Here is a 23,565-nt window from a genome sequence, read left to right as displayed (position 1 = left end):
AGTACTTTCTACTGCCAAGAGAAACTGCATCTCTTCCATACTGGGTTTTAATTTGCAGTGGTTGGAATATAAAACAAAAACAAGAATAAAGATTTCAGTGATTGCAGCGTGCACATCCAGTGGCAGTGCAACAGCTCACACAAACTCTGACATATTTAATAACAGCAAAGTTCATGTACAGCTAAATCCTGAGAAGTATGAGCGCTTTCACTGAATATCCAGCATCTTTATTCTCCTTATTAGAGGCAACGTGATATTTCCTCCTCCTCACAGACACCTTAGTACACTCTCACCTTGCTGTGCAAGGTGACATATTTTAAGTTTGACATATTGTTTCGATACACAACTGCAACTTAAACACAGCTCTGCTGTGCTCAAGAACAGAGTGCAGCCTGACTCATTTATAGGGTACTGCCTTAACCGAGTTATTTGATTTACTGCTGGCCTTCTATTGCAAAGATAAAACTTTAACCAGCAGTGTGCTGCCTGAGCAATGATACTGCATTTGATTTCTTCATAATGATTCACATTTCGCATTACACAAGCTCAGAACATACACAAGGTGTCTCAAATAATTTCATTGAATAATAAGAGATGATACATATCAGAGGAGACAATCTTTTCTTTAAAAAATATTGAATAATCTTTTTAAAATACTTGTTTATGAAATAGGAATAATGCAAAGAATCTGGTCTTTCTCCAACAGGCAAGATTTAGTCCAGGAAACATGAAATATTCTTCAAAATTCTGTATCAAAATGAACATTTTTCCAGAAAACTTCAGAACCATATCTATGACAGGCAATTCTAGACTAAATTATTTCATGTAAGAAAAAAAAATCATAGTCTTTCCAAAACAAAGATATGAAAATAAATAATAACACATCTTAGATGTGTCTCTCTAGTGGCCTGAATTTTAAATTTAAGTCACTTGTTACACAGTAGTCACTAAATCTAACCATATTTCATACATAAGTTTACAAGCTAGTATCTTGAAGCCCATTCTTTATAACACAGCATTACTACAGCACCTCCATGCAGCACATAAGTATGGTCACCTCTTGTGTATCTGCAGGGGCTCCCAGGAACTGTAAGAGATTACAATATGTTTCTAAAGAGAAAGTCAAAACTGAAGGACAGTTGTCAATATGCAAGGCTACCTGAATACAATACTTAAGAACTCCCTGCTCATGATACTAAATCTGAAATATAGAATAGATGCATGTTCTAAAGTAACAATTACATAGACTCTTGAACACGTGGAATTATGAAATCTGACTTCTTAGATCACTCATCCCTGAATTCAGAGCCAACTGGCTCCAGCTCCCTGTCCCACTTGCTTAAAAGACATACATTGCTAAAGCAACAAGTGTTAAACATTTATAAGGGCCTAGAGACACCAATGCTTAGAAACGCTTAAACAAAAGCTTAATTTCTCCTGTGAAAGCAGATTGCCAAGCACTACAAAGGGCTTGAGTTTTTTGGCTAGTTTGTCTTTTTTCCTTGCAAATAGCTATCTGAATCACTGACTCCACACTGCTATTGAATGGACTTCTAACTTAGAGAAAAAGTTCTAACATTTGTAGATATGAACAGCAGAAATCACTAGGATTGCTCATAGGTACAATGTTAAGCAGGAATACTCATTTAGCAGAACTGCAAACAGTTAAGTTTAGAAAATTTACCACCTTATATCACTGTGGATTTCTTCCTCTAGAAAGGAGGTAGCTATCACGTGGATCCTCGCACTCATGTAATTCACCAAGAGCAGCCCTGCCACTGGGGCGCACACTGCACTGGACCAGGCTACAGAGAGGCTGAAATCTCAGCCCTCAGCCATGGAAGAACACAGGCCGTCTGCAGCTGCTGATGCCAGCAGCATCAGATCACCTAGAAACCAAACTACATGCTCAACCTGTTACAATGCAGCAATGGCACTTCTGATTAACTGAGCAGCTCCATGCTCCACCACTCCAGGGAGAAATGGTACGTGTACCGAGCCTCCCAGTCACAGGAATCTGCTCTGGTGGGCCAGAATATTTCATTCTAGAAATATTGGTATTTTTGAAAACAAAACCCTAATTCTTTCTCAAAAATAGAGTTACTAGAACCTACTTCAGTAGGGTCTGCATATGCATTTGCAAGTGTAACTAAAACAAAAATATACCAAAATAAATTAATAAAAGCCCACAGAAGCTCAATCCTTGAACCAAAATTAAACTTTAGAGTCAGTTACATAAAATATCAGTAACCTAACCCTCAGAACCATTCACTTATCTCCTTAATTAGGGACCCCATTCCTGTAATTGAAATTCAATGAAATTCAATCCTGCGACTGTCCATAGCCCAAATAAAGATAGTGAGGCTTCATCTGAAGAGAATTCGTGCAAGATGAAATGGAGCTTCTTACTATGTTGTCCTTTTTCCCTTCCCTTTTCTATATTGATGATACTAAGTTCATACTATTTATCCAGAATAGGAAGGTCGAATTTCATCACAGTGAAGAACTTGATTCACAGGATCTCCAGTATCACAAAATAAGTTCTAGCAGAATCTGCTCCGGAAGGCCAAAGACCAATGCTGGCTTTAATAAGATCTAATATAAGGTTGGAAACTCAAATTCTACAAATTCAGATTTTAAGCACAGTGTATATTCTCAACACTGAGAAAATCAATCATTAGGGCATTTAAATAGAAATATACTAGATTCTGCTTTCTAGAAGTCTATCATATCACAGTAGAAGTATATCTAAGAAATATCCTTGATAAGAGATGAGAACTGGCTGTCATTCATCCAGACACATCCCCCAACAGGTATGAAGCAGCACTTCTCTGAGGGTAAAGACACCTGGCCTGTCTAACAAAGCACAAGGTCTCCTCCCATGGTGGATGCTACGATAACCCATTTAGCACTTCTTTCTACAGGTATTACTGTATAGAGTAACTCATGCAAGTAACTTCAATTATATCTACCACTTTCCAAAGACAGGACAGCTCATGGAGCTGCTTAGTACAAATACATCACTTTCTCTTTCCCAGTCCTGTTCTGCTCTCTTGCATTCCAGTCATACCCAAAGCACAAGCCTGGATGAGACTCAGATGGGGCAGGAGCACCCAATTGCTAGAGGTTACCGGTGGGTGTTCATCAAATAAGCAGAGCTCTGCCAACGTGAATACAACTTCAGGGGTGTCACCTGGGGAAAACTGACTTACAGTGAAGTAAAATAAGCTTTTCTAACAAGCCAATATTTTTGTTTGCAAGTGTAAGAAACACTAAAAATTAGAGGCATCACAGCATACTGACAATTTTAATTACAAATCACACTATGCTAAATATATACTTGCCACTAAGAGTTTAATTACAGAATTCAACCATTAGATCTACCAGCAGATCCCCGCACCCGGACAGAATTCTGCTGCTTTCAGGGTGGTTCTATCCAGTTTCTACCTAAACATGAGCCTGCTCCTGTAAAAGGCCACAACAGAGAGCTCATTCCCCTAAATGACATGGTTCCCTTAACATGCTTTTCAAAAAACTTTAAAGAGTTTTAATATTTCTCCAGACATTATTTCCACATGCAGCAGAATCTGTTTTGAGACTACTTTCTTTTTCAGATGCTCCATCTTTCATAGCTGATGTGTAAATATCAAATTCCACACATGTTTCAGACTATTTTCTCAATTTATTCATATAACATCAACTGTAGAACATTTGCAAAGTGAAGCTTTGCATTTTCAAGTAAGATATGGGGGAAAATATGAGTTAGCTTTTTTAAAAAAGAAAAGCAAATACGCTATTTCCATGGCTGATATATTTGGGATAATTGCTACTTATTTTTTTGTATATAGTTCAGCTGAATGTTAACAACCATTGCATTCTGTGCAAGGGTAATAAAAAGGAGAGCTGTTCTAAAAAACAGATTGAATAGTTTGCCTGAACTGGTAAAGGAAGAAGCAAATAGCACAACTGTATGGAAGCATGACTGGTTATTAGCTCTATGGATATAATCAATTAAAAAAGCAAATAAGAAAAATAAAAGGAAACAGAACATTTTCAACTCCAGATAGAAGCAGAAGTTTCCAAAATGGAGTCATTCAATGTTTCTGATCCTTGCAATATGCTGCTTTCTCTTACGAAGGAAATTCAGTTGACTCAGACTGCAATGATGTTTGAACAACTTCTAACTCAGTACATATTCCTGGTATTACAGCTTTTGTACATCTTTTTAATTCAAAGAAAAGTGTATAGGTGTATATTACAGACAACTATTACTTACTTGCATTTTAAGTTAAATTATTTTCCTCCTTCACAATTCTTTTGTTTCTAATGCTGATTTTTATATCTAGCTTACTTTTGCAATAAAATAAGCTCATTCAAAGCATTTGCTATCTGCAGCTGCTGAATATCTATCTTCCCAATTTAATAAAAGAATTAAAGGAAAGAAAGTTTTGCTAGCTGTTGAAAAATGCATACATTGTTTTAAAGCTATTTAATGGTGCATAAACTCAAGACGAATATATTCTGGACTAGAATAGACAAAAGTCTTACCAATATTATCAAATCAGCCGTATCTAATATTATCATCAAAACAGTCCCTGTTTGGAAACACATCCTTTTTACAAGCTGCAAGAGGCAGGGCAAATAGAAATGAAGCAATATCTGAAATAAAGTCCTACCACCACATATTTGTTTACGATCGTGCAGCTCTGCATGCTTTCAGTAAAGCTCTACTTTTCTTTAAAACTCCTAGCTCAGTAGCATTTGCAGGAATCCCATTTTCCATGCTTGAAGCTGGAAAATCCTTCCATCTGCATCCTCGCCTTACTGCGAGTTCAGGCGTGGGAGAGCAGCACGATAGATAACAGCACTACAGAGTCCAAGAGGAAAGCACGCTGCTGCAATTGCTCTTGCACACCAGCCCTCCCTTTTGTTTTGCTGTTGCATGCCTTAAGCAACAGTTTATGTAATCAGGATGCATGTTTAATCAGACTACACAGAGTTCCTTGATTACTGTTCTGCTATAGAGAATGGTCTGATTTTAAAATAAACGGCCTGAAAAAAAAAGTGTGATGTGCAAAAGTAGTTTATACAGCATTTATAACCTTCTCCAGATACCAGCAGACCATCTCCTCCTTTCACCTCCTCCAGACACCAAAGATGAACCACAGCTGACATGCTACTTTCACTGCGACTTCATTCCATAACGTAATTATGTGACTCGGTAATGCACGGGAACGGGGGAACTTTCCACAGCAGAACCTTCTACACACACACACAGCGCTCATGAGGGAAGCGGATGCTGCTGCATAAGTTCATTAGTTGCAAGAATCAGAAATGACAGCATGAGAAAAAATAGAGGCTAGAAACTAGCAGAACAGGATTAATTTTGACTGAAACTAAGAACATTGATGCCATTTAACAAGAAATGCTTCTATTTCAGACAGCAGAGAAGGTTGAGATGAGACAAGAAAGGAAAGTAATATTAACTTCAGATATGGTTAAATTAAGTACAAGCAACTTTTATTTTCTCAGGGACTTTCTAATGAAAAGAGATGATTATAATAACAGAAGTCTTGTACCAAGAGACACAAAAGAATGCTTTCAAAAAAATAGAGATATTCGTCAACAGATTTCATTTAAGTCATGCATCAGGATATCTAGTTTCAAGAAATTACTTAGCATTGTACGTCCTCATGCCTCACAAGAATGTTTGTCAAAGGCATACAGAGACTCTTGAAAACAAGAAATCAAGAGGTAGAATACGAACAATGTTCATGATGTAATCTAAGATTATTTAGTAAATGCTTCCATTTGCATAGTCTACCAGCTGCATTTTTCCAAAATGCTGGAGATAACACGTTGACTGTGGCAGAACCTGAAGTCTTCAACAAAAGTAGTAATAATAAACTGCAGTTGTGCTGTAGCATTTTTTTTTCTTTTTAAGTACAAAAGGGTAAATGCCCACTTTCTAAATTCAAACCAGTCATTTTTAAAAGCTGGTTTGAGGTGAAGTTATAATTCATAATATCCCAACTTTCAGGGCTTATATTATTAATATATATATTATAGCAAGCACTCTGTGTTCGCTCTCTCTAGCCCTACCGCAGCTCTGCATGCTTCCTTGTTCTTCATAAAAGGATTCCAATATAACGTTATAATGATGAAATCATTCCAACGATGAAAACTTGCATTCATGAGGAGGAAAATATGCTTTCTTCTGCACTGCATGCAGAAGGGATTACAAAGTTTTGGTAAACTGGGCTCCTTCTTAATCTACACCAGCAGCATAGTAGTCTACAAGCAAAGACGACCGAGGCAATTGACCCCATCAATCTCCAATGAATGTGTGTGCACGCAGACAACTTTTCCCTTCTGATACCTGTCTCTTGACCTGGCATCCTTCCTTACCAGGATCAGCTGAACATTTTCTCACTACTTCATATTCTTCACCCATGACCACCTTCCTTACACTGTCTGTATTAAAATAAAATTATTGTACTTTAATGACAAGAACACACTTACATTCTACTAGCATGGACCAATATTCTCACCTCTCTAAATTTCTCATACTTAAGCCAAATTCCTTATTGATAAATTTCCTTATTCATCAGTTCATTCATTCATTCTAAAAATAAAATAAGAAATACTTATAGCTATATTAAATTCAAACATAGGTGTTTGCTTTGCTTTCCTTCTGAATTATGAACAATTAAATGAGTTTCTAATATTGGAATCAACATTCTCCATGCAAAGTACTGCCTACTATATAACCATCTCAGCCAAATAAATGAAGATCTGTGAAATAAATCACATAAGTAACCATAAATATTATGCGGTTTAACTGGACAGTCCAAACTTTTCTCAGGAGAAGATGCTTTTCTTTCCAACAGACAGTTGCCACAGGTGACTCTCTTCTCAGCCTGGCAAAGCATGGTATGTCTTTTCTTATAGGGGCTGGACTACAGAAAAGCAGAAGTACTAGACAGACTAATATTTTACCACATCCTCAGTAGAGGGTACTAAATAAAACTAGGATAGTCTTGTGGTTAAGGAGTCAGTAGTCAACACCATTTCCAGCGTGCTGATGAACTGCTTGCATGGTCATGGAAAAGTCAACAACCCCTTCTGCTCCTCGCTTCCCCGATTCTCTCCATGGGAATAACGATGTCCTTGCCAACCTCACACTAGGACGTCTGTTTGTAGGTCTGCTGTTAGAGGGAAAAGGCAGTGAAGCACAGGAGGAAATTACCAAATTAAGAGGAGAAGGACCTGGAGAGCAATCCGGCCTTCCTCACCTGCACTCACCACACACAGGCAGGGTATGGCTGCAAACATTTACACAAACATTGACCTGCTCTAGGCCCTTGGCTGCAGTTCCTTGATATCTTTCCACTAAAACAGAAATAAGAATACTAATTTTCTTCGTGAAACTCTCAAAGCACCTCAGAGGAAGACACGACTGCAGTTCTCATTCCCACTCACTGCTCGGGGTTGGACCATGCTGCTGGTTGGCACCGTTTGGTATTGCAGGAGGCACGCCAGGACTTACTGCCAGAGCAGCTCCCCTTCAACGCATCCCTCCTTGTAGCTCCCACGCACCCATCCAACACATCCCTGCTTGTCACCTGAGGGAAGAGGCAGTCTCACCCTCCACACTCCTACAAGGCCAAAGGGCACAAGGACCGCACACACCAGAAGCCACGTGGCCATACCCATAGGTAAGTAGGAGCTTCACTGCAGCACATGTAATGAAGCTAACTTGCACTGAAAACTCACACGGTCCATCACACGGACCACAAGTGGCCACTCTGGCTACTGAAGCTCATCAGTTGCTGCATTTCTGCCCAGACTACTTAGACTAACGCTAGCTCAGGTATAACTAACCACCTACCATGGTTTCTTACTGCAGCACAGATGTCCAGCACAGCCAAGTACTCTTCCTCTTTTCTAAGGTAACACAAAGATGCAGAGAAAACCACAGACAGACTTTGCGCAAGTACCCACTTGCTTCAGTAACCCTGTGCATAGGGTTGTTGTGAAATACAAATAACAAGGTCCTTGCAGAGAATAACCTAGAGGAAAATACAGCACTCTTCTCAGCTGAATACTCCCATTCTCCATCAGATATATATTTAACTGTATTTGGAATATATAAAACAACTTTTCAGTTAATGTGCGGTCAGTTTGGAGGAGAAGCAATTAAAAAATTCCACTCCTACTTTGTACTCCCATTTTGCACCTGAAAAATACTAAAAAATATTTTCCCCTTTCAAACCACAGCACTGGAGAAAAAGAACCAAATAGATATTTCCCGTATCTACACCACAGGATTCAACTGATGCTTCTGAAATAAACTGAAAACACTAGAGCTGTTTTCTTAAGCCCTAACCATAATATTTATAGTCTCCCCTATTCATTTATACATATAGATATTACAACACTTGAGGTTCCTCTGCACTCGGAAATTTGTCAAAACAGAGCAAGGACTATTTTTCCACAAAAAAGCACTTCACAATTAATTTTTACAACATATTAGCAAAGTCACATTAAACTTTTCTACAGATACTCTAATTTCAGAATTACAGCTAATTTAGTGAATCTATTAACTCAGTGCAGAGACACAAAATACTCTGGCCTTCATTAACAACATGTGCAGGTTGACCTCTGTGAGTGAAAACAGACCCACAAACTTTGGAAATGTATAATTATTAGCTTGAACATCTTTCTTCGACCTAAGTGTACATAAATATACAAAACCCAATAACTTTACATTAGTATTCTATACCTTTCTTTCACTTGCTCACTGTGAAAGTTAACAAGGCGCTGCAGGAAAGGAATGAGTGTCTAACATGTACATTAGTAGGATCATACATGAAAAGGACAATTTTTTATATTATTTTTCAATTTCATTACAATCTGCCTCTGCCTTTAAGATTATTTGAAAAGTGATATGAAGAATCAGCTAAATATGATCATCATATCTTTAAAATGACCTACAACAAAATAAAATGCACACTGGAGTTTTAATAAGCAGATCTGCTTTCCTGAGCAAAATATGCATAAAATTTCATGTTAAAAAAAAAAAAAAAAAAAAAAAAAAAAAAAAAAGATTTAAAGTGGTAATTTTTCTTAATATCACCTTTTCCTCCTATGTATTTAAGTTATACTTATTGCTTTCCAATCCAATCATCAGGTGAAAGAAAAGACTGCAATAGGGCTATTTATGATAAACTCTGCAGTTTCAGAGTTCTGCTTTCTATTTGAACTTACATCACAGAATTATGCAAAACAAAACAGTGAATTATTAAAATCTGCTCTTGAGTTCAGGGAGCAACAACTCACTTTCTGGAAAACAAGTGACATGAATAATTCTGGATTAAAAACTCTGCATAGTGCAAAACTAATTACAGAATAACTGACTTTTTTTGAATCTCAATATAACACAATTTAAATTTCCAAAAGTGATTAATAAAAATTGTGTACTTACTGTATCTTACCATGGACTAATGTCCTTAGTATTCACTAGCCTTTGAAAGCAAAGCCTTTTAAAAAGCAGTAAATAACTGCGACACATTAAATTAGAAGCAACTTGTGAAAGCATCTAAAATTGGAGTAGCCTTCATACACTATCTCTATCTCATAAAAAAAACACAATACAGAGTCTAATGAAACACAAAACACCCATAAACAGGGCACACATCTTACAGAATTAGCTACTGTAATTTAAAAATTCAGTATTCTTTAATAATTTTCATATAAATACGGAAAAAAGTCCTTTTTTACTTTGTTCCACTATGAGACCAAGCAAGAACCGATTTATGAAATGGAGTTAATTTAGAACAAAAGTAGATCATTTCCTACAGCAAACTGGACTCAAGTACAGCAAACTGCTATAGTAAATATTGAACTACATATTTTTAAAAAAAGTTGGTAGGTTAGCATTAATGCCTAAGCAATTACACAGGCACCTCGAGGGCACTCCTACCCAGAGGATTCCCACCTGGCTCTATCGGATCACCCCATACTGCCCACGGGAAGACCATGAGACCACTCGCCAAATCTTCCCTCAATCACTTAGCAGTCTCAGATGCTAGAGCAAAGGACTGCACTAGCAATCACCCTCCCAGCAGTCACAGGCCACCAGAAAAATAACACCACAAAAAGCAGATTTTGTCTCTGTCTGAAATTGTCAAAAAGTATTTCAGTAGTAGATTTATGACACAGTTCCCTTCAGCAGCTTGTTTAGACTTCTCCAAATCCTAAAAGGTAAACAGCAGTACACCCAAGCTAATTACTTCATTGTCAAATATCAAAAGAACATTTAACTCGGCACAAATTAGCTTCTCTCGTAAGCTAAAACTCTCCTTCACCGATTCCTTCCTTCTCCAGCTAGGGAATTCCATCCAGCAAAGGAAACTTATTCTTACTTTCACAAGGAGCAGGATTAGGATCAGGAGCCTTTTCAGTTAAATAGTTTATAGACTCATAAAGATACAATACTAGATACTTACTATCCGTGCCTTCCAATTTAGCACTGGGGATTCAATATAACAGTAACTATTTTGTGGCAAAGCCAAAGCAACAAAGGGTCATCAGGAATCTACTTCAAACAACTATGTTAATAGAGGAGAGATTTGTAAAACATTGATTACAATACCATTTTACACATATTAACATCTGGCTTTAGTTTACCGAAGCACTATGTTCTTCGGTGATTGCTAGGCTTGGGCTGAGACTACTCCATTGCCTACTATAACCACAAGTTAAATGTGCTGGTTGACAGATGGAATATAACACTTTGTATTCAGACCAAATTAGCTAAGTCTAGAAAATGTTAATTTTTTTTTCTCCAAAAATATGATGACAATTAAGCATACAAATAGATTGCATGCACAGTTGTAGATGTTCGCTGGCTGCATTACAGTAGAGCCAGCACTACTAGATGATCACAAATTTAAGAGCTCTTTAATTCACCTAGTCCGCTTTTTCTTGCAATTTCTGAATTAAGACTTGAAAATTTTCAAAATGTTTATAGGCATTTTTATTTCTGCTACATTTTGAAGAAAAACTTCAAAAAGCAATTATCTGCACTAATTAAGACTATCGATCTGAAAAGCAGCTGTTACGAAAATTCAGCGAGAGTGGAAAATTTTTAACTCATCTTCTTAAATATTGTTAGCTTGTAAACAAAAGATTAGTATTTTTAATGCCAAAACAGAATATTCAGTTTAGGATTTCAAATCAATGTCTTAAACTTGCACCAGAACCAGAAGAAAGGTTCCTCAGTTTGACTAAGCTTGGGGACAGCAGAGTAGATACTTGCGTTGGGTTTTGCTCTTCCTCCTGCCCTGGCTTGTCTTTGCCCTACAGCGCAGCACCAAAAGCACCAGCTTTCTGTCAGAAAGAGAAGAAAATGGCCGGGGGCGCCCCCTGGGCTGGATGCCCCCGGGAGCCCCCGGGAGCCGCGAGCGGAGGGAGGGAGGCCCGGCCCGGCCCGGCCCGGCCCGGCCCGGCCCGGCGGAGCCACCTCCGCGGGCGCAGGGGCAGCGCCGCGGCCGCAGGGCAGCGCCGCGCTCCCGCGGGGGGCTCCTACAGCCTCGCTCGCGGCACAACTCACCCTAACGCCCGTCTTCTCTATAATAAGACGGAAACATTTAACGCAGAACAAGTAAGACTTACGGAGATGACTGTTCCATAACTAGCTAGGGCGTTACAACGGCACAACACCTTTAACCTTCAGGACAGCCTCGCGCTGCAGGCTAAGCGTTTCCAGAAGCTTGGCGCTGGCAGAAGACGGAGCCAAATTCAAGCGGGGTAAAATTCGTCCGCCCCTTGCCTCCGGCAGCGGCGCGGCGCAGAGGTTCGCGGCTCCCTCCCCAGGAAAGGCTGGCCACGGCGGCTGGGCTGCTAACGCTCTCCTCCCCTCGGGAGCCGCTACCTGGCTGCGCCCCCACCGCCTCCAGCTGCCGGCGAGCGGTCCGGTCCGCGCAGGGAGGCGAAGGAGAAGGAACCGGCCGCGCAAACAAATGCAGGCTTAAAAATGCCGGTGACGTTCGCTACAGCAGGTTCTTGAGGAGACCAAATTAAATCAAGCCTTGTTATTCCATTTAGCAGTTTATTAAAGAAGCTAAAAGCTCTGAAGCTTCCTATTATTTTAACTGTCACTTAAGTTGCTACAGCAACAAAACTTGCAGACTGGCTGGTCTCAAGAAAAGCCAGCATCATATAAAACTGTTTTTTCCATATTTCAGGAAATTCTGCTCCTTTCTCTTCAGAAGGGTTTTCAAAACTTGAAGCAAAGTAGTTCTTCTCATCCCATGCACAAAGGGCTGTATCTCTGCAAGTTTCTCAGATGAAGGATATTGCTTCTGACATTTAATAGGAAAGAAAAAACATTATGTGGCCTTTGCCTAAGGGAAGATAGAGTAACTCAAGAACTTTGAAAGCACATACAAAAAAGATGGGGTAAGGTGAAACTACTTTTTCATTTAGTAAGTGTGGCTAAATTTCTTCAAACAAATGACAGCATCTGAGTGGGTGCACACACAAACATACAGACACTCCCCAAACTCCTATCTCTATTTAAACATTTTATACCCACATAACTTTTTTTTTTTCCTATGAGTAATTCAACAAGAACATCAGAAAAATTTTAAATTGCTGTTTTGAGTCTCTGGTTCAGAAAAGACATGCATAACCAGAACAAAAATCCCATAAACACAGCCACTTAAAAAGCAAACTGCTAACGAAGTACCAGCTCGGTCCTGCAAGAGACTCAAAATCCCGCTGCCTCAGCACCAGCTAAGCGTGAGAGAACGTGGAAAGTATGTCCAAAAATGTGACATCACCTTTCCAAAATGGTGTTTATTTTTCTTACTATCTCAGAAATTCATTGCTTTCACTAAACTTATTACCCAAAAAGGGAAGCTTCCTATAACAACTTCCACCAGTTCCTTCCTTTAAAAAGAGGGTGTTTTCAATGACAGCCGTTGTGTCACTGAGGCCCTCTTGCTAAAACGACTGCTTACCTTTGGGGCACGGAGTTAAATAGTTTCTTTCCATCCTCAGCTCTTTGTATTCACCAGCATTTGATTTGATTTATCCCTTTACCACCTTGCTTCCATGCAAACTCCTGTTTTCCCTGCAAGACATTGGTTGCTGCTCTGGTCTTTGACAGGACAGGTCAGCCCACAACCACATCCCCCATGTGCAAGACCTGCACCCTGCACTCTGAAACGCCCCCTGGTTTCGGCTTTTCCCTTCCATTTTAGGCCCCAGAGCCCTGAAAAGTAGAGAGACCTCAATTCAAACTGATGTTTGTGAATTCAGTACCCCTGAGTACCTCACTAAACAGGTGCTCTGGCAGATCCAAGTGCCTACGGAAGCCCTTGTCTTGCAGGACATTTCTGGGAGCAATAAAGTCACACTTAAATTAACTTGAAAGGTGCTCTGCATCAGCCTCCAAACACACACATATACTTGCCATTACAGTCAACAGGCAATGTGCCTTCAGAAAGATACATGAAAAAACTCCTATGCGCTTTTCTATCAGCTCTACAGACAAACAAAGCAAATGGGATCCAAATCCAAGAGTTTCCAGTGTCAGTAGAGATAGGTTTCTCTTTTTGTTTAGTACTAAATATATTACTATATTTTTATCATTTTACAGTAAGAAACTAAACCAAAAAGTAAGCTACCCTCATATATCTACTATATAAAAAAAAATGAAATATTGCAAAAAAACCATAAAGGTTACTTCTGACTTAACAGATATCTGGAACCAACTTGAGAAAATAACTAAGGCTACTAGTAGAAAAAAAAATCTGAAAATATGACACCACTGAAGTATTATAAGTACAAATAATTTGATAACCATTAGAAACAAAAACACACTTATGTTCACTGCTAGTTTAAAATGTATATTTCTCTGAATTTGGAATTTGATTCATTTCTCTTTCACTAGTCATAGTAGTCTTTTTGACTGTACTTTATCTACATTTGCTAGCTCTCAAGTATTCCTTTTTTCTTTTTGTAAACAGTACCACTGGATTATGTAATTTAGCTCAAAGGTAGTTTGTTTATTTTTTAAATCTATCTTCCAGTACCAGACTTGCTGAGCATTACAGTAAAATGACCTCAAAGAAACAAGGAAAACATATAATTTATATTAAAAAGAAGAAAAAATAAAGCACAGATGCCCTAAAGTATCCTGTAGAAATTTTTAATACTTTTACTCCACTTTTTATTTTCTTACTGCTCACAAAAATACTTCTGAGTGAGAACATCTGTGCTATACTCTAGATTTATGTTAGAAGCATTCCACTTAACGTTCAATATACATAAGTATTGGTTCAGCAATGTTGCGTGTTTTAGCCATTCAATTTATACTTGGATGAAAAGGTTTGTTTTCCTTTGAAGGACCAGGAAATTATTTTAAAGCTACATGAACCATATTCTGTATAACTAATATCATCATTTCCCTCCCCCCTCCATTTACTCCACCTTATTTTACCAGCTTAAATGTGCCTTGACCAAAAGATGTCACAGTCTGGTACAACTGAGAAAGTGTTACTTCCAGCGGTGGTTTTATAACAGAACTGAAACATCTGCAACCATTATAACCAAAGTTAAAATGTAAAAAAACCTAGGAGAATCAAATGGTTTTCCACTGGTTGAAGGCTCTCACCCAAAACAAGAAAGGCTGGCAACTCACTAAACCCCAAATTGCCTACAGTACCTACTCATGTAACATGCTGAGCACTTGCACAGACTATTCCACAATATTTTCTCGGAGCTGCAGGAACTGACCATGGAAGTTGAGCAGAGTGTGTTTATTCAATGTGAAATCACTCCCAAATCATTCTTCCACAAACGCACTCCATTTCTATCACTGTGAGTAATGTTTAAATATTTAGAAGCCGCATAATAACAGACCTAAAATAATGAGGCATCTCATCTAGCTTAAGATAGGTACTGCTCACATAAGCAATATGAGCTGGTACCATGTATATCTTTATTAAAAATACATTTAAAGTTAAAGGACTTGTATGCTGTCCACTTTTTATGCTCATTCATAAAATGTATATATACATTTTACATTTATTAAGATAAGCAGGTGCTCTCCACTACCAAACTCAGTCCTCCCTCCTTATTATGCTTGATTAATCTGAATAGCATTTGCCTTGTTGACTCAACAGCTTTATATCCACTCTGGCAGGGGGAAGGAGACCCTCTGGCAAGCCTATTAGAGAAACACATCAGCAGCAGGACTCATCAAGGACAAAACACTAGAGCAGCTCCAAGGCCCTCCAGAGAAAAGGTCGTACTTGTGCAATGGAGAGACCTGGCCCACAGGAAAGCCCTCAGATAAACCCTGCCGTGAGTGCAAGCATGGCTCTGAAGCCACTCACCTCCTAGACCAGAGCTCGTCCTCCAACATGACCCCTCTGTACAATCCCATCCCAACACGTTTGCAGGGGCCACCACATTCAACTCATTCCTACCTTCACTCTGTAACTTGTCACGTAACTCATTAAAATCAGCTGCATTCATATATGAGGACAACTACAGGAAAATGTGCAACATTTTTAGACTGAAAACACAGCTAAAATTTTAAAGAGGGAGTTGGAGAGAATAGATTAAGAAGGAATTTTTCTGTAATGACTGGAGTGAGCTAAGCCACTATACACAAAACACAACCTTGCATGTCCAGCATTAGCTCCTAAGCCTGGAGAATCACACACCAGCTTTCTAAATACGCATCCACTATGACCCATTTCAGTGTTCTTATTCCTTAAACTAGAAGCTCTCTACTGCTGTTTATAGCTTTTACCAAGCTGCAGCAGAGCAAAGTGAATAGTCAGCTGGGTGTCATTGTTGCTATCCAGAAACAAACATCAGCAAAGAGGGCACAGACTGGTTAGCAAAAACTACTGGGGGCAGCAGGGAGCCTGAACTGTCCTAGCTGACTTCAGGCAAAACTTTTAATGCTGTATAGCAAATACTAAATTCTGAGCAAAGAGACTTCATCCTCACATTGTCTGCTAGAAGCTGCCAGACAACTCAGTAGCAGGGGTGAAAGGGATTTTCTGGCGGAGAGGGTTCCTAAGCGTTCTGGAAATAGCCTATGTCTCCTAAACTTTAAAATGGGTTCAAGATTTATACAGACAAAAAAAAATCTGTTTTTTTTTTTTTTTAATATTTTTGCTAAATTCAGTCATCATTGACAATGCATGTTTTCATTAAATTCTAAAACAGCCCAGCATGGTGCTACATTCTAGCACAAGCGCTACAGAGGAACAAGCTGAGCCTATGTTAAAACATACAGGCCAGACTTGAGCACAGAAAACACTGAGACCAATTTAAAATCCAGATAAAAATCAATGGATTTTCAGACAAGCCCACACCTATGTACTATCCAATACATACTAGGACCTAAAATCTCTACCCTAGTGACATGGTCACAAGCAAATGCACAACTGTTTGCCCTGCAGAACATAAAGGGGTTGCTGCGTATCTGAAAGACAACCTTCTGTTTCAGGAATTGATTTTTAAGCAAATAATCTGGAAAGTCCCAGTTAGCTGGCATTGAAAAATACTAAAAGAGAAAAGAAACACCGCACACGTTCACTAGGACTACAGCCTTCCCCCTCTGTACCTCCGCTACTGAACCTCAAATCTACCACAGAGACCGAGCTTCAAACTTTGGGTGGCCTAATCTTTGTTTGTATATATTTAGTGAGAATATGGTCACTTGACACTTGTTAATTGCTTGTACGACAAACTTTTTTTTTGAATTCTGTTCTCTTATCAGCAACTACCTTCAAATGCTATCAAAGAACAGATTATAATTACTTTTCACAAATACAAACATATTGTGGTTTTAAAATTAACACTGCAAGCATTGTTCCATGTGATATCACAATATCCCTCCAACGTTTAATCTCCCACAACATTTTGGTGAGGGGGAGGGGAAAGGAAAGGAATTTCAAAAGAGTTCTCAGTCTTCTTGATGGTAAAAGGAAAATTGTTAATTACTTATTTTTATTAGAAAGTCAGGGTTTTGTGCAGGGCCTAAAAAAATTACTACAAGTTTGTGATATTTAAAACAGACTGAACAATCATAAAGATTCCTGTAGGTCCATGGATAAATGAGTCCATTATTCAATTTTTATGCCCATTTACATCGAACAAAAACACCATGGTAAAGAAAAAACCCAAACATAATACCTACCCCTTAGCTATGTTTGCTTACATATATCCGTAAGAAATTAAGAAAGAAAAAAAGAACATAAAAAGCAAAATACTTACAGTATCCCTAAAAAAACAAAGCACACCAGGATCACAGAGGAAGCAGAAAATTAAAAAAGAAAAAGAAAGAAAGAAAAAGAGTAGTGTCTCTGAGTGCAACCAGATTAAACCAAAACTACACAATGCAGAATTTATTATTTCTGCAAAAAAGGTTACTTCATACATTCTAATCACACATCAGTTGACAATTTTCCACAGTTTGATATTAGTTTACACTGAACCATTTGACAAACATGTTTCATCTCAACTGCCTGATTGTTCCCTTCCGGGACATCCCATAATTTCTTCCAATTAACATCAAGAAAACCAAGTGTGGCTGATCGCCCCTCAAAAACTGCTCTTATTTTTTCTTCTGGCATTTTGTTATCGTCAAACTAACTGATGGAAAATCATGAGCAGAACTACATAAAAACAAAACCAATAAAGATTTTGACACAGGCAGGGTTTGAAAAATGCACCCAGCACTTCTCAGGCCAGTTGCCACCTGAACAAACTGTACTTGTTTAATACTTACTGCAGAAATCATGCCAGAGGCTCCACGAGGCCAGTTGCACAAACCTAGCGTTACTAGTAAGTAAAGCTACCCTGCACACAAGATTTCAGCAAGTATGATCAATTTTTGCTGAGTTTAGTTCCCCTGGTCAAGGCAGACTTTTCAGATATCTCTTATAATTGAAAATTAGAGATTTATTTGGGGTAGGAGGCAGATCGCTTGCTTTTTTTCCCCACAAACACAACTCAGGGAAAAAAAATGGTCATATTTCAGACGTAATCTTCTCTTTGAATAAAACTCAAAGAGAGAAAGACTTCCCATACACAGTGCACGGATCAACCTTGGAGCACAGTCTGTTATGTTAATAAGTTATTCTTATTTATGCAATTGATTATGATTCATAAATCAAGGGCAAAGGCAATTGCATCCACAAATAACTGCAATACCTAGAGTAACTGGGCATCATATCCATACGTTTTTAATAGTCTTTAAATTTTACAGTAAGAAAACCTTACTATTATCTTGATCATTTTCCATAGGTATTTTTTTTTCATTCTCATCCTTCTATCTATTCAATCCAAATAATATCAAGTCAGAAAAATTCAAATTGAGGTCAAATTCTGAAGCGATTTGCCTGTGGTACTCTGCAAGCATAATCCCATATCTTCCAGTCATCATTACATAGGTACATCAGAGGCACTCTCCATGCAGATCACTTATTGCTAATCATAAACTGAAAATCATGACAAAGCAAGAGGTAATCTTAGAAGGGCTGATAATTCACTTCTTATAGGCTTTGAGTAGCTCTGCTGAAGAAACTGCTGTCAGTGCACAAAGCAGACATACTCATTTTTGCAGGGTGAGAAACAACACTCTTTCTGCAAGAATGAAAATCATCAGCTTAATTAAAATATTCTGAATAATCTTCCATCAGATATGTTTTCTTCTCATAACGCTATAGTCGTGGTTAAGCAGACTTCAATGTCAGCTTGATACCAGCTGCCAGATCCTACATGCACGTGTGCACACATGCACACTTTTTCACTACATGAATTACTTTGTCTCCTCTCTCTCTCTTTTTGAAGTGCAGATTTGCTCAGTTGCCGCACTAATACAGAAAGAATCCATCAAACTACTGTAAAAAAATAATAATAGCTATGAAATTCTGCCACCAAAACTGTAACCTTACCATGTCAGTCTATAATGACCACAGGAAACCTAACTGTACATTTACTTATGAGGCACTATGGACCCATCTCCTGACTACCAACACATCTCCATGGGAAATTTTCAGTGAATTTAAGTTGGAAGTAAGGTTTGATGGTGACTGTACAAAACACCCAAAGAAAAGTCTGTAGACTCTGCTACTGTGTTTTCAACCACAGCGTTTCCATATAATAGAAACAATCTCAGTAATTACAGCTACCTCAAGTCCACACCAGCGGCATATAGCACAACCACCATATAAATAATAGTAAATAAAACAATCGTGTCATTTAAAACCCAAGAACAAGAACTTTGGGGACTAGGGGAAAGTCAAAGTCAGGATGTAACCCTACAAATAGTCTTTCTAATAAATACCTCAGCATATTTCAAGAGGAAATGCTCTTTCTTGAGCACACTCATACCATTTGCAACCACATAACATTTTTATGGTGACTGACATATGTTACTCTTGTGTTCACCACTGCAATCACTTCCATTCTTAACCATATTACTGCCATCTTTAAACATAATTTAACAATTGGAAACGAATGTAGTCCAGCACCACATGGCTGCCTCTCACGGATCACAGTTATGGAACTCAAGACATCAATATAATTAGTTTTGTCAGTGTCAGTGTTGCAACACTGAAGTCCTGCAAACGGTTCTCATCTGAACGGTTCAATGAAGCATTTAGCACAGCCCCAAGCAGTTACAATTTACTGAAGCCCTTAACCCAAAAGATACTCCCACAACCCCTGTCTCACACTTGCATATAGATTGTAACCATGCACTTTAACTGCAGTGTATAAATAAATAAACAGACACAGCCATACCTTAGTAAATCATTTTACTCTTTCTCCAGCCAGTATCATAAACACGTTAAAAAGGAAATAACAGAAAATATATTTAGAATTATCTTTTTCTTCTCCAAAACCCCATTCTTAAGGAATAAAGTAAAGAGGTAGTGAGAATTTCAGTTACCTTTCTTCTTACCTAAGGCTCTCAGAGAAAAACAATAGTGAAAATTTTCTTGGCAGTCATTTCAAGCCCACCAATACTAATCACAATATTCTTTCAGCTACAAAGAGAAGTTTCTCAAAGTTCATATTTGCCAAACCAAATCTTCCACATTAGAAGTTTAAAGAATATCAGAAAAACTTTAAAAAAAAAAATCAACTCTTTGAATGAGTTAGGTAGAGAAAAGAGGAAGACGCATGATTAAAACTTCACTAAACAACTTCCATATTGTCCTGCTAAGCAGGCTGATGAAAAGGAAGTTTTTAGCGACAACTAGAAAGTAGAAAAGGGAAAAGAAAAACACACACACGCTCGCCAAGCTGCCGGTGGAAGGGAAGCCCCGAGTGCCGCTGCCTGCACGCCCACAGGCATTTCAACATGGGGCTGCCGGAGGCCGAGCCAGGCGGCAGCGGGGATCCGCGCTGCCCCGCGCCGGGGCAGGCGCCCGCTCCGGCGGGGCGCCCCGGGCCTGCCCCGCCGCTCACGTCGCTCTCGGCGCCGGGGCCAAGCCGGCGTCCCCGGGCGGCGCGGAGCCTGCGCGGCCGGGCGCGCTCCGCACCGCTCCGCTCCGCTCCGCACCGCCGCAGCGGGGCCCCGCGGCGGCTCCGGCACCGCCGGGCGAAGGCGGCGGCGAGCTGCCCCGGCGGCAGCCCCCGCCCCGCCCCGTCCCGTCCCGTCCCGTCCCGCCCGGGCCTGGCGCGGCCGGGAAGCCTGGGGCTGGATTTGCAGCCCTGCGCGGCGGCCCCCGCCCGGCCCGCGGCCGCGGGGCGCAGCCCCGGCGCCGCACCCGCGCCGGCCGCCGCGAACAAAGGGCCGCGGCCGCCGGGGCCCCGCGCCCGCGGGCAGCCGCGGGGAGCCGCGCTCGGCGCCCGCCGCCCCGCGGCGCCTCCCGCCCCTGCGGCGGCGCCGGGCACACGCGCCCTGCGGGGGCCGGCGCCGGCCGCCCCGGCCCCGGCCCCGGCCCCGGCCCCGGCCCCGGCCCCGGCGGGGCAGCGCGGAGCTCTCCCCGCGCCTCCCGCCCCGCTCGGCTCGGCCCGGCCCGGCCCGGCTCCGGGAAGCGCCATATTGATCGCGGGCGCCGCTCCCGCGCCCCTCACCTTGGCGATCGCCTTCTTGTACCGGGTCACCGCTTGCTGGATGAGGCTGAAAACTTTCATGTTCCCGTCCCCGCAGGGCACGACCACCCGCGTCCGCCCGAAGCACACCGTGACTTTCATCCTGCGCGGCCGGGGGGCTCCCGGGTCCCTCCGGCCCCGCGCAGCCTTCCTCCTCCTCCTCCTCCTCCTCTCCGCCCTCGGCCACGGCCGCCCCCGGCGGGGCGCGGCGCTCCCCCCGGCCGCCGCGGGCCGCCTGCCTGGGCGCCCGGCGAGGGGAGCTGCCGGCTGGCGAGGCGGCGGCGCGCCGGGCCGGGCCGGGCCGCTCCGCTCACACGCCGCGGCGCGGCGATGCCCGCTGCCTGCGGCCACCTGCTCGGCGCCTGCCCCGGCGCGCAGCGGCGGCGGGCGGGGCGGCGGCGCTGCCTCCCCGCTCCGGAGGCGCGGGGCACTGCAGCGCGCAGCGGCGGGGGCGGGGGCGCCGGGCAGCGGGTGCGGGCCCGGGGGTGGCCGCGGGTGTGGGTGGCCTGCGCTTGGTGGCCGAGGGGGAAGGGGGGGGGAGGCCGGGGCTGCTCACGGGCCAGGGATTTGGTAATCTGGAGGTTTGGTGGCCAAGGCTTGGTGGCCGAGGCGGGAGGGTTGGTGGCTGAGAGAGTTTCGTGGTCAGGAGGAGTTTGGTGGCCAGGGGCGGGTGGTGGTTTGGTGGTGGTCGGCCACGAAGGTTGCTGGCCAGGGGAGGTTGGTGGCCAAGGGAGGCTGGTGTCCCAGGAGGGGGCTGGTAGCTGGTGGGGCGGGCTGGGGGGAGGTTGGTGCCTGCCTGGGAGGTCAGACAGCGAGTGCTAGCCAAGAGCAGAGACACAGCTGTCGGGCCTTGGAGCACCCGCCGTGGTGGCACGTGGTGATGGTGGGACCCAGGCAGCATTTCCCCCCTCCTGGAGGTGGTCAGCACAAGGCTGGGCAGTGAAATAAGATGCGAGCACTCACAGGTTGCATACCCACCTCTGCATAGGCAGATACACAGGCCAAGGCCAGCCCCGTGGGGCAGACCATGTCATGTAAATGCTTCTTCCTTTGCTTTGCCCTGTCCCTTGGCTGCAGACACAACAGTTCCTGATGCCGAGCTGTCACGAGGAACTGTGGGAAGTCCTCAGCCCTTGTCCCCAGTTTGTCCACACAGAGGAAGAGCAGGCCCAGCTTGCTTTCTCTTTTGCAGGAAGCTGGCTACCTGCTACATACAACTCCTCCTCAAATACATGGCTACAAACAAACCAGGATGTTAAATCACAGAGGATGTGTGTTGCTGGAAACATAAGCTTTCCCTTCTGATGTTTTGGGAGAGCCACCATACACACACAAAATCAGATGGTCTTCATGATCCTTTGGGTTCCTGTTAATGCAACAGAACCACAATGTGACGGGAGAAAACTGATGCATCATCAGTAACATCAGCATTAATAAAATTGCTGAGTAATTTCCTACTCAAAGCCATCAGAAGTCAAAAGGTTTTACAAGTATCACTCACAAATTTCATGGACGTGGATTTCACTGAGAACAATGGAGTTGCATGGTTCACTGGACATTTAATATGGCCTGACAACATGTTTCTGTGGGGTGTAAATGGTGGAAGAATTCAAACTAACTGCAGAGTAAAGGCAGAGTTTGGAGAATAGGGGAAAATGGCAAGGAAAAATGCTTCCCCCCCACACACACAACTGAGCTTATTCAGGGTACCACAAACATGAAGTTAAAATAAGCTTTACAAGATATAGCATTGATGTCCTTCTACCACTACATGCAGCACCGTAGCACTTGTCCTCTGATGCTTCCGACTCTGCTGGGCAGGACTCACTTGCCCAGAACAGCCCTTCTTCCCACCGTCTGTCCACTCCCTGAGGACTCAGAACTGTGTACATGAATTTCAAACCTGGTACAAATGGCAAAACAGCCTACAGTTTAGTAGGACCTCAGTCAAGGGACAGAATTAATTGTATTCTTAAGATACTGAAGGTGACGTTATTGCCCAGTTAAGTCAAGGTTAACTTGAGAATGGCGTTCCTTTGCATGATGATCAGCAGTTTCAAATTAAAAAGGAGAGGAGGTAGTTAACCCCAATTTGGCCATTTATGGGTTTCTGGGCCAATTCAATTGAAATCTATATTTTTTCCCACAAATTGAAATTTTGGAAAGCTTTAGGCACTCACAAGATCACAGATAACACAGTCCACCCACTGGCCCATAGAAAATTTCACTTCAGTGTCACAGGAAGGTAGTATGCAGGAGTTGAGAAAGGCAGAAATAAAACTGGAGTAAACAGCTCACGTCTGAATCAACACCACACACTACACATTTTTATGGTCATAGCTTATCAGATTGATTATTGGAAAATGTTGAAAATTTCCATTAACCTGCTACTTCTGTGCTTCCTAGGTGATCATAAAAGCTGTT

General features: G+C 41.7%; 1 protein-coding gene across 16 annotated transcripts in view; it reads right to left on the bottom strand.

The window, feature by feature from the left end:
* PARD3 (par-3 family cell polarity regulator) overlaps positions 1 to 21,294 on the bottom strand; it is a 470,717-nt gene extending 449,423 nt beyond the window's left edge. For all 16 annotated transcript variants that reach the window (XM_062568908.1, XM_062568913.1, XM_062568911.1 and 13 more), the window contains exon 1: positions 21,124 to 21,294. In XM_062568908.1, coding sequence (XP_062424892.1) covers positions 21,124 to 21,243 — 120 coding nt within the window. In that variant the 5' untranslated portion in view covers positions 21,244 to 21,294. The remainder of the gene's footprint in view (positions 1 to 21,123) is intronic.
* Between the last annotated feature and the right edge of the window lie 2,271 nt (positions 21,295 to 23,565).

This window comes from Rhea pennata, chromosome 2, assembly GCF_028389875.1.
Source record: "Rhea pennata isolate bPtePen1 chromosome 2, bPtePen1.pri, whole genome shotgun sequence".
Taxonomy (NCBI): Eukaryota; Metazoa; Chordata; class Aves; order Rheiformes; family Rheidae; genus Rhea; species Rhea pennata.
The sequence above is the reverse complement of the archived record's forward strand: the minus strand, read 5'-3'. Positions and strand labels throughout refer to the sequence as shown.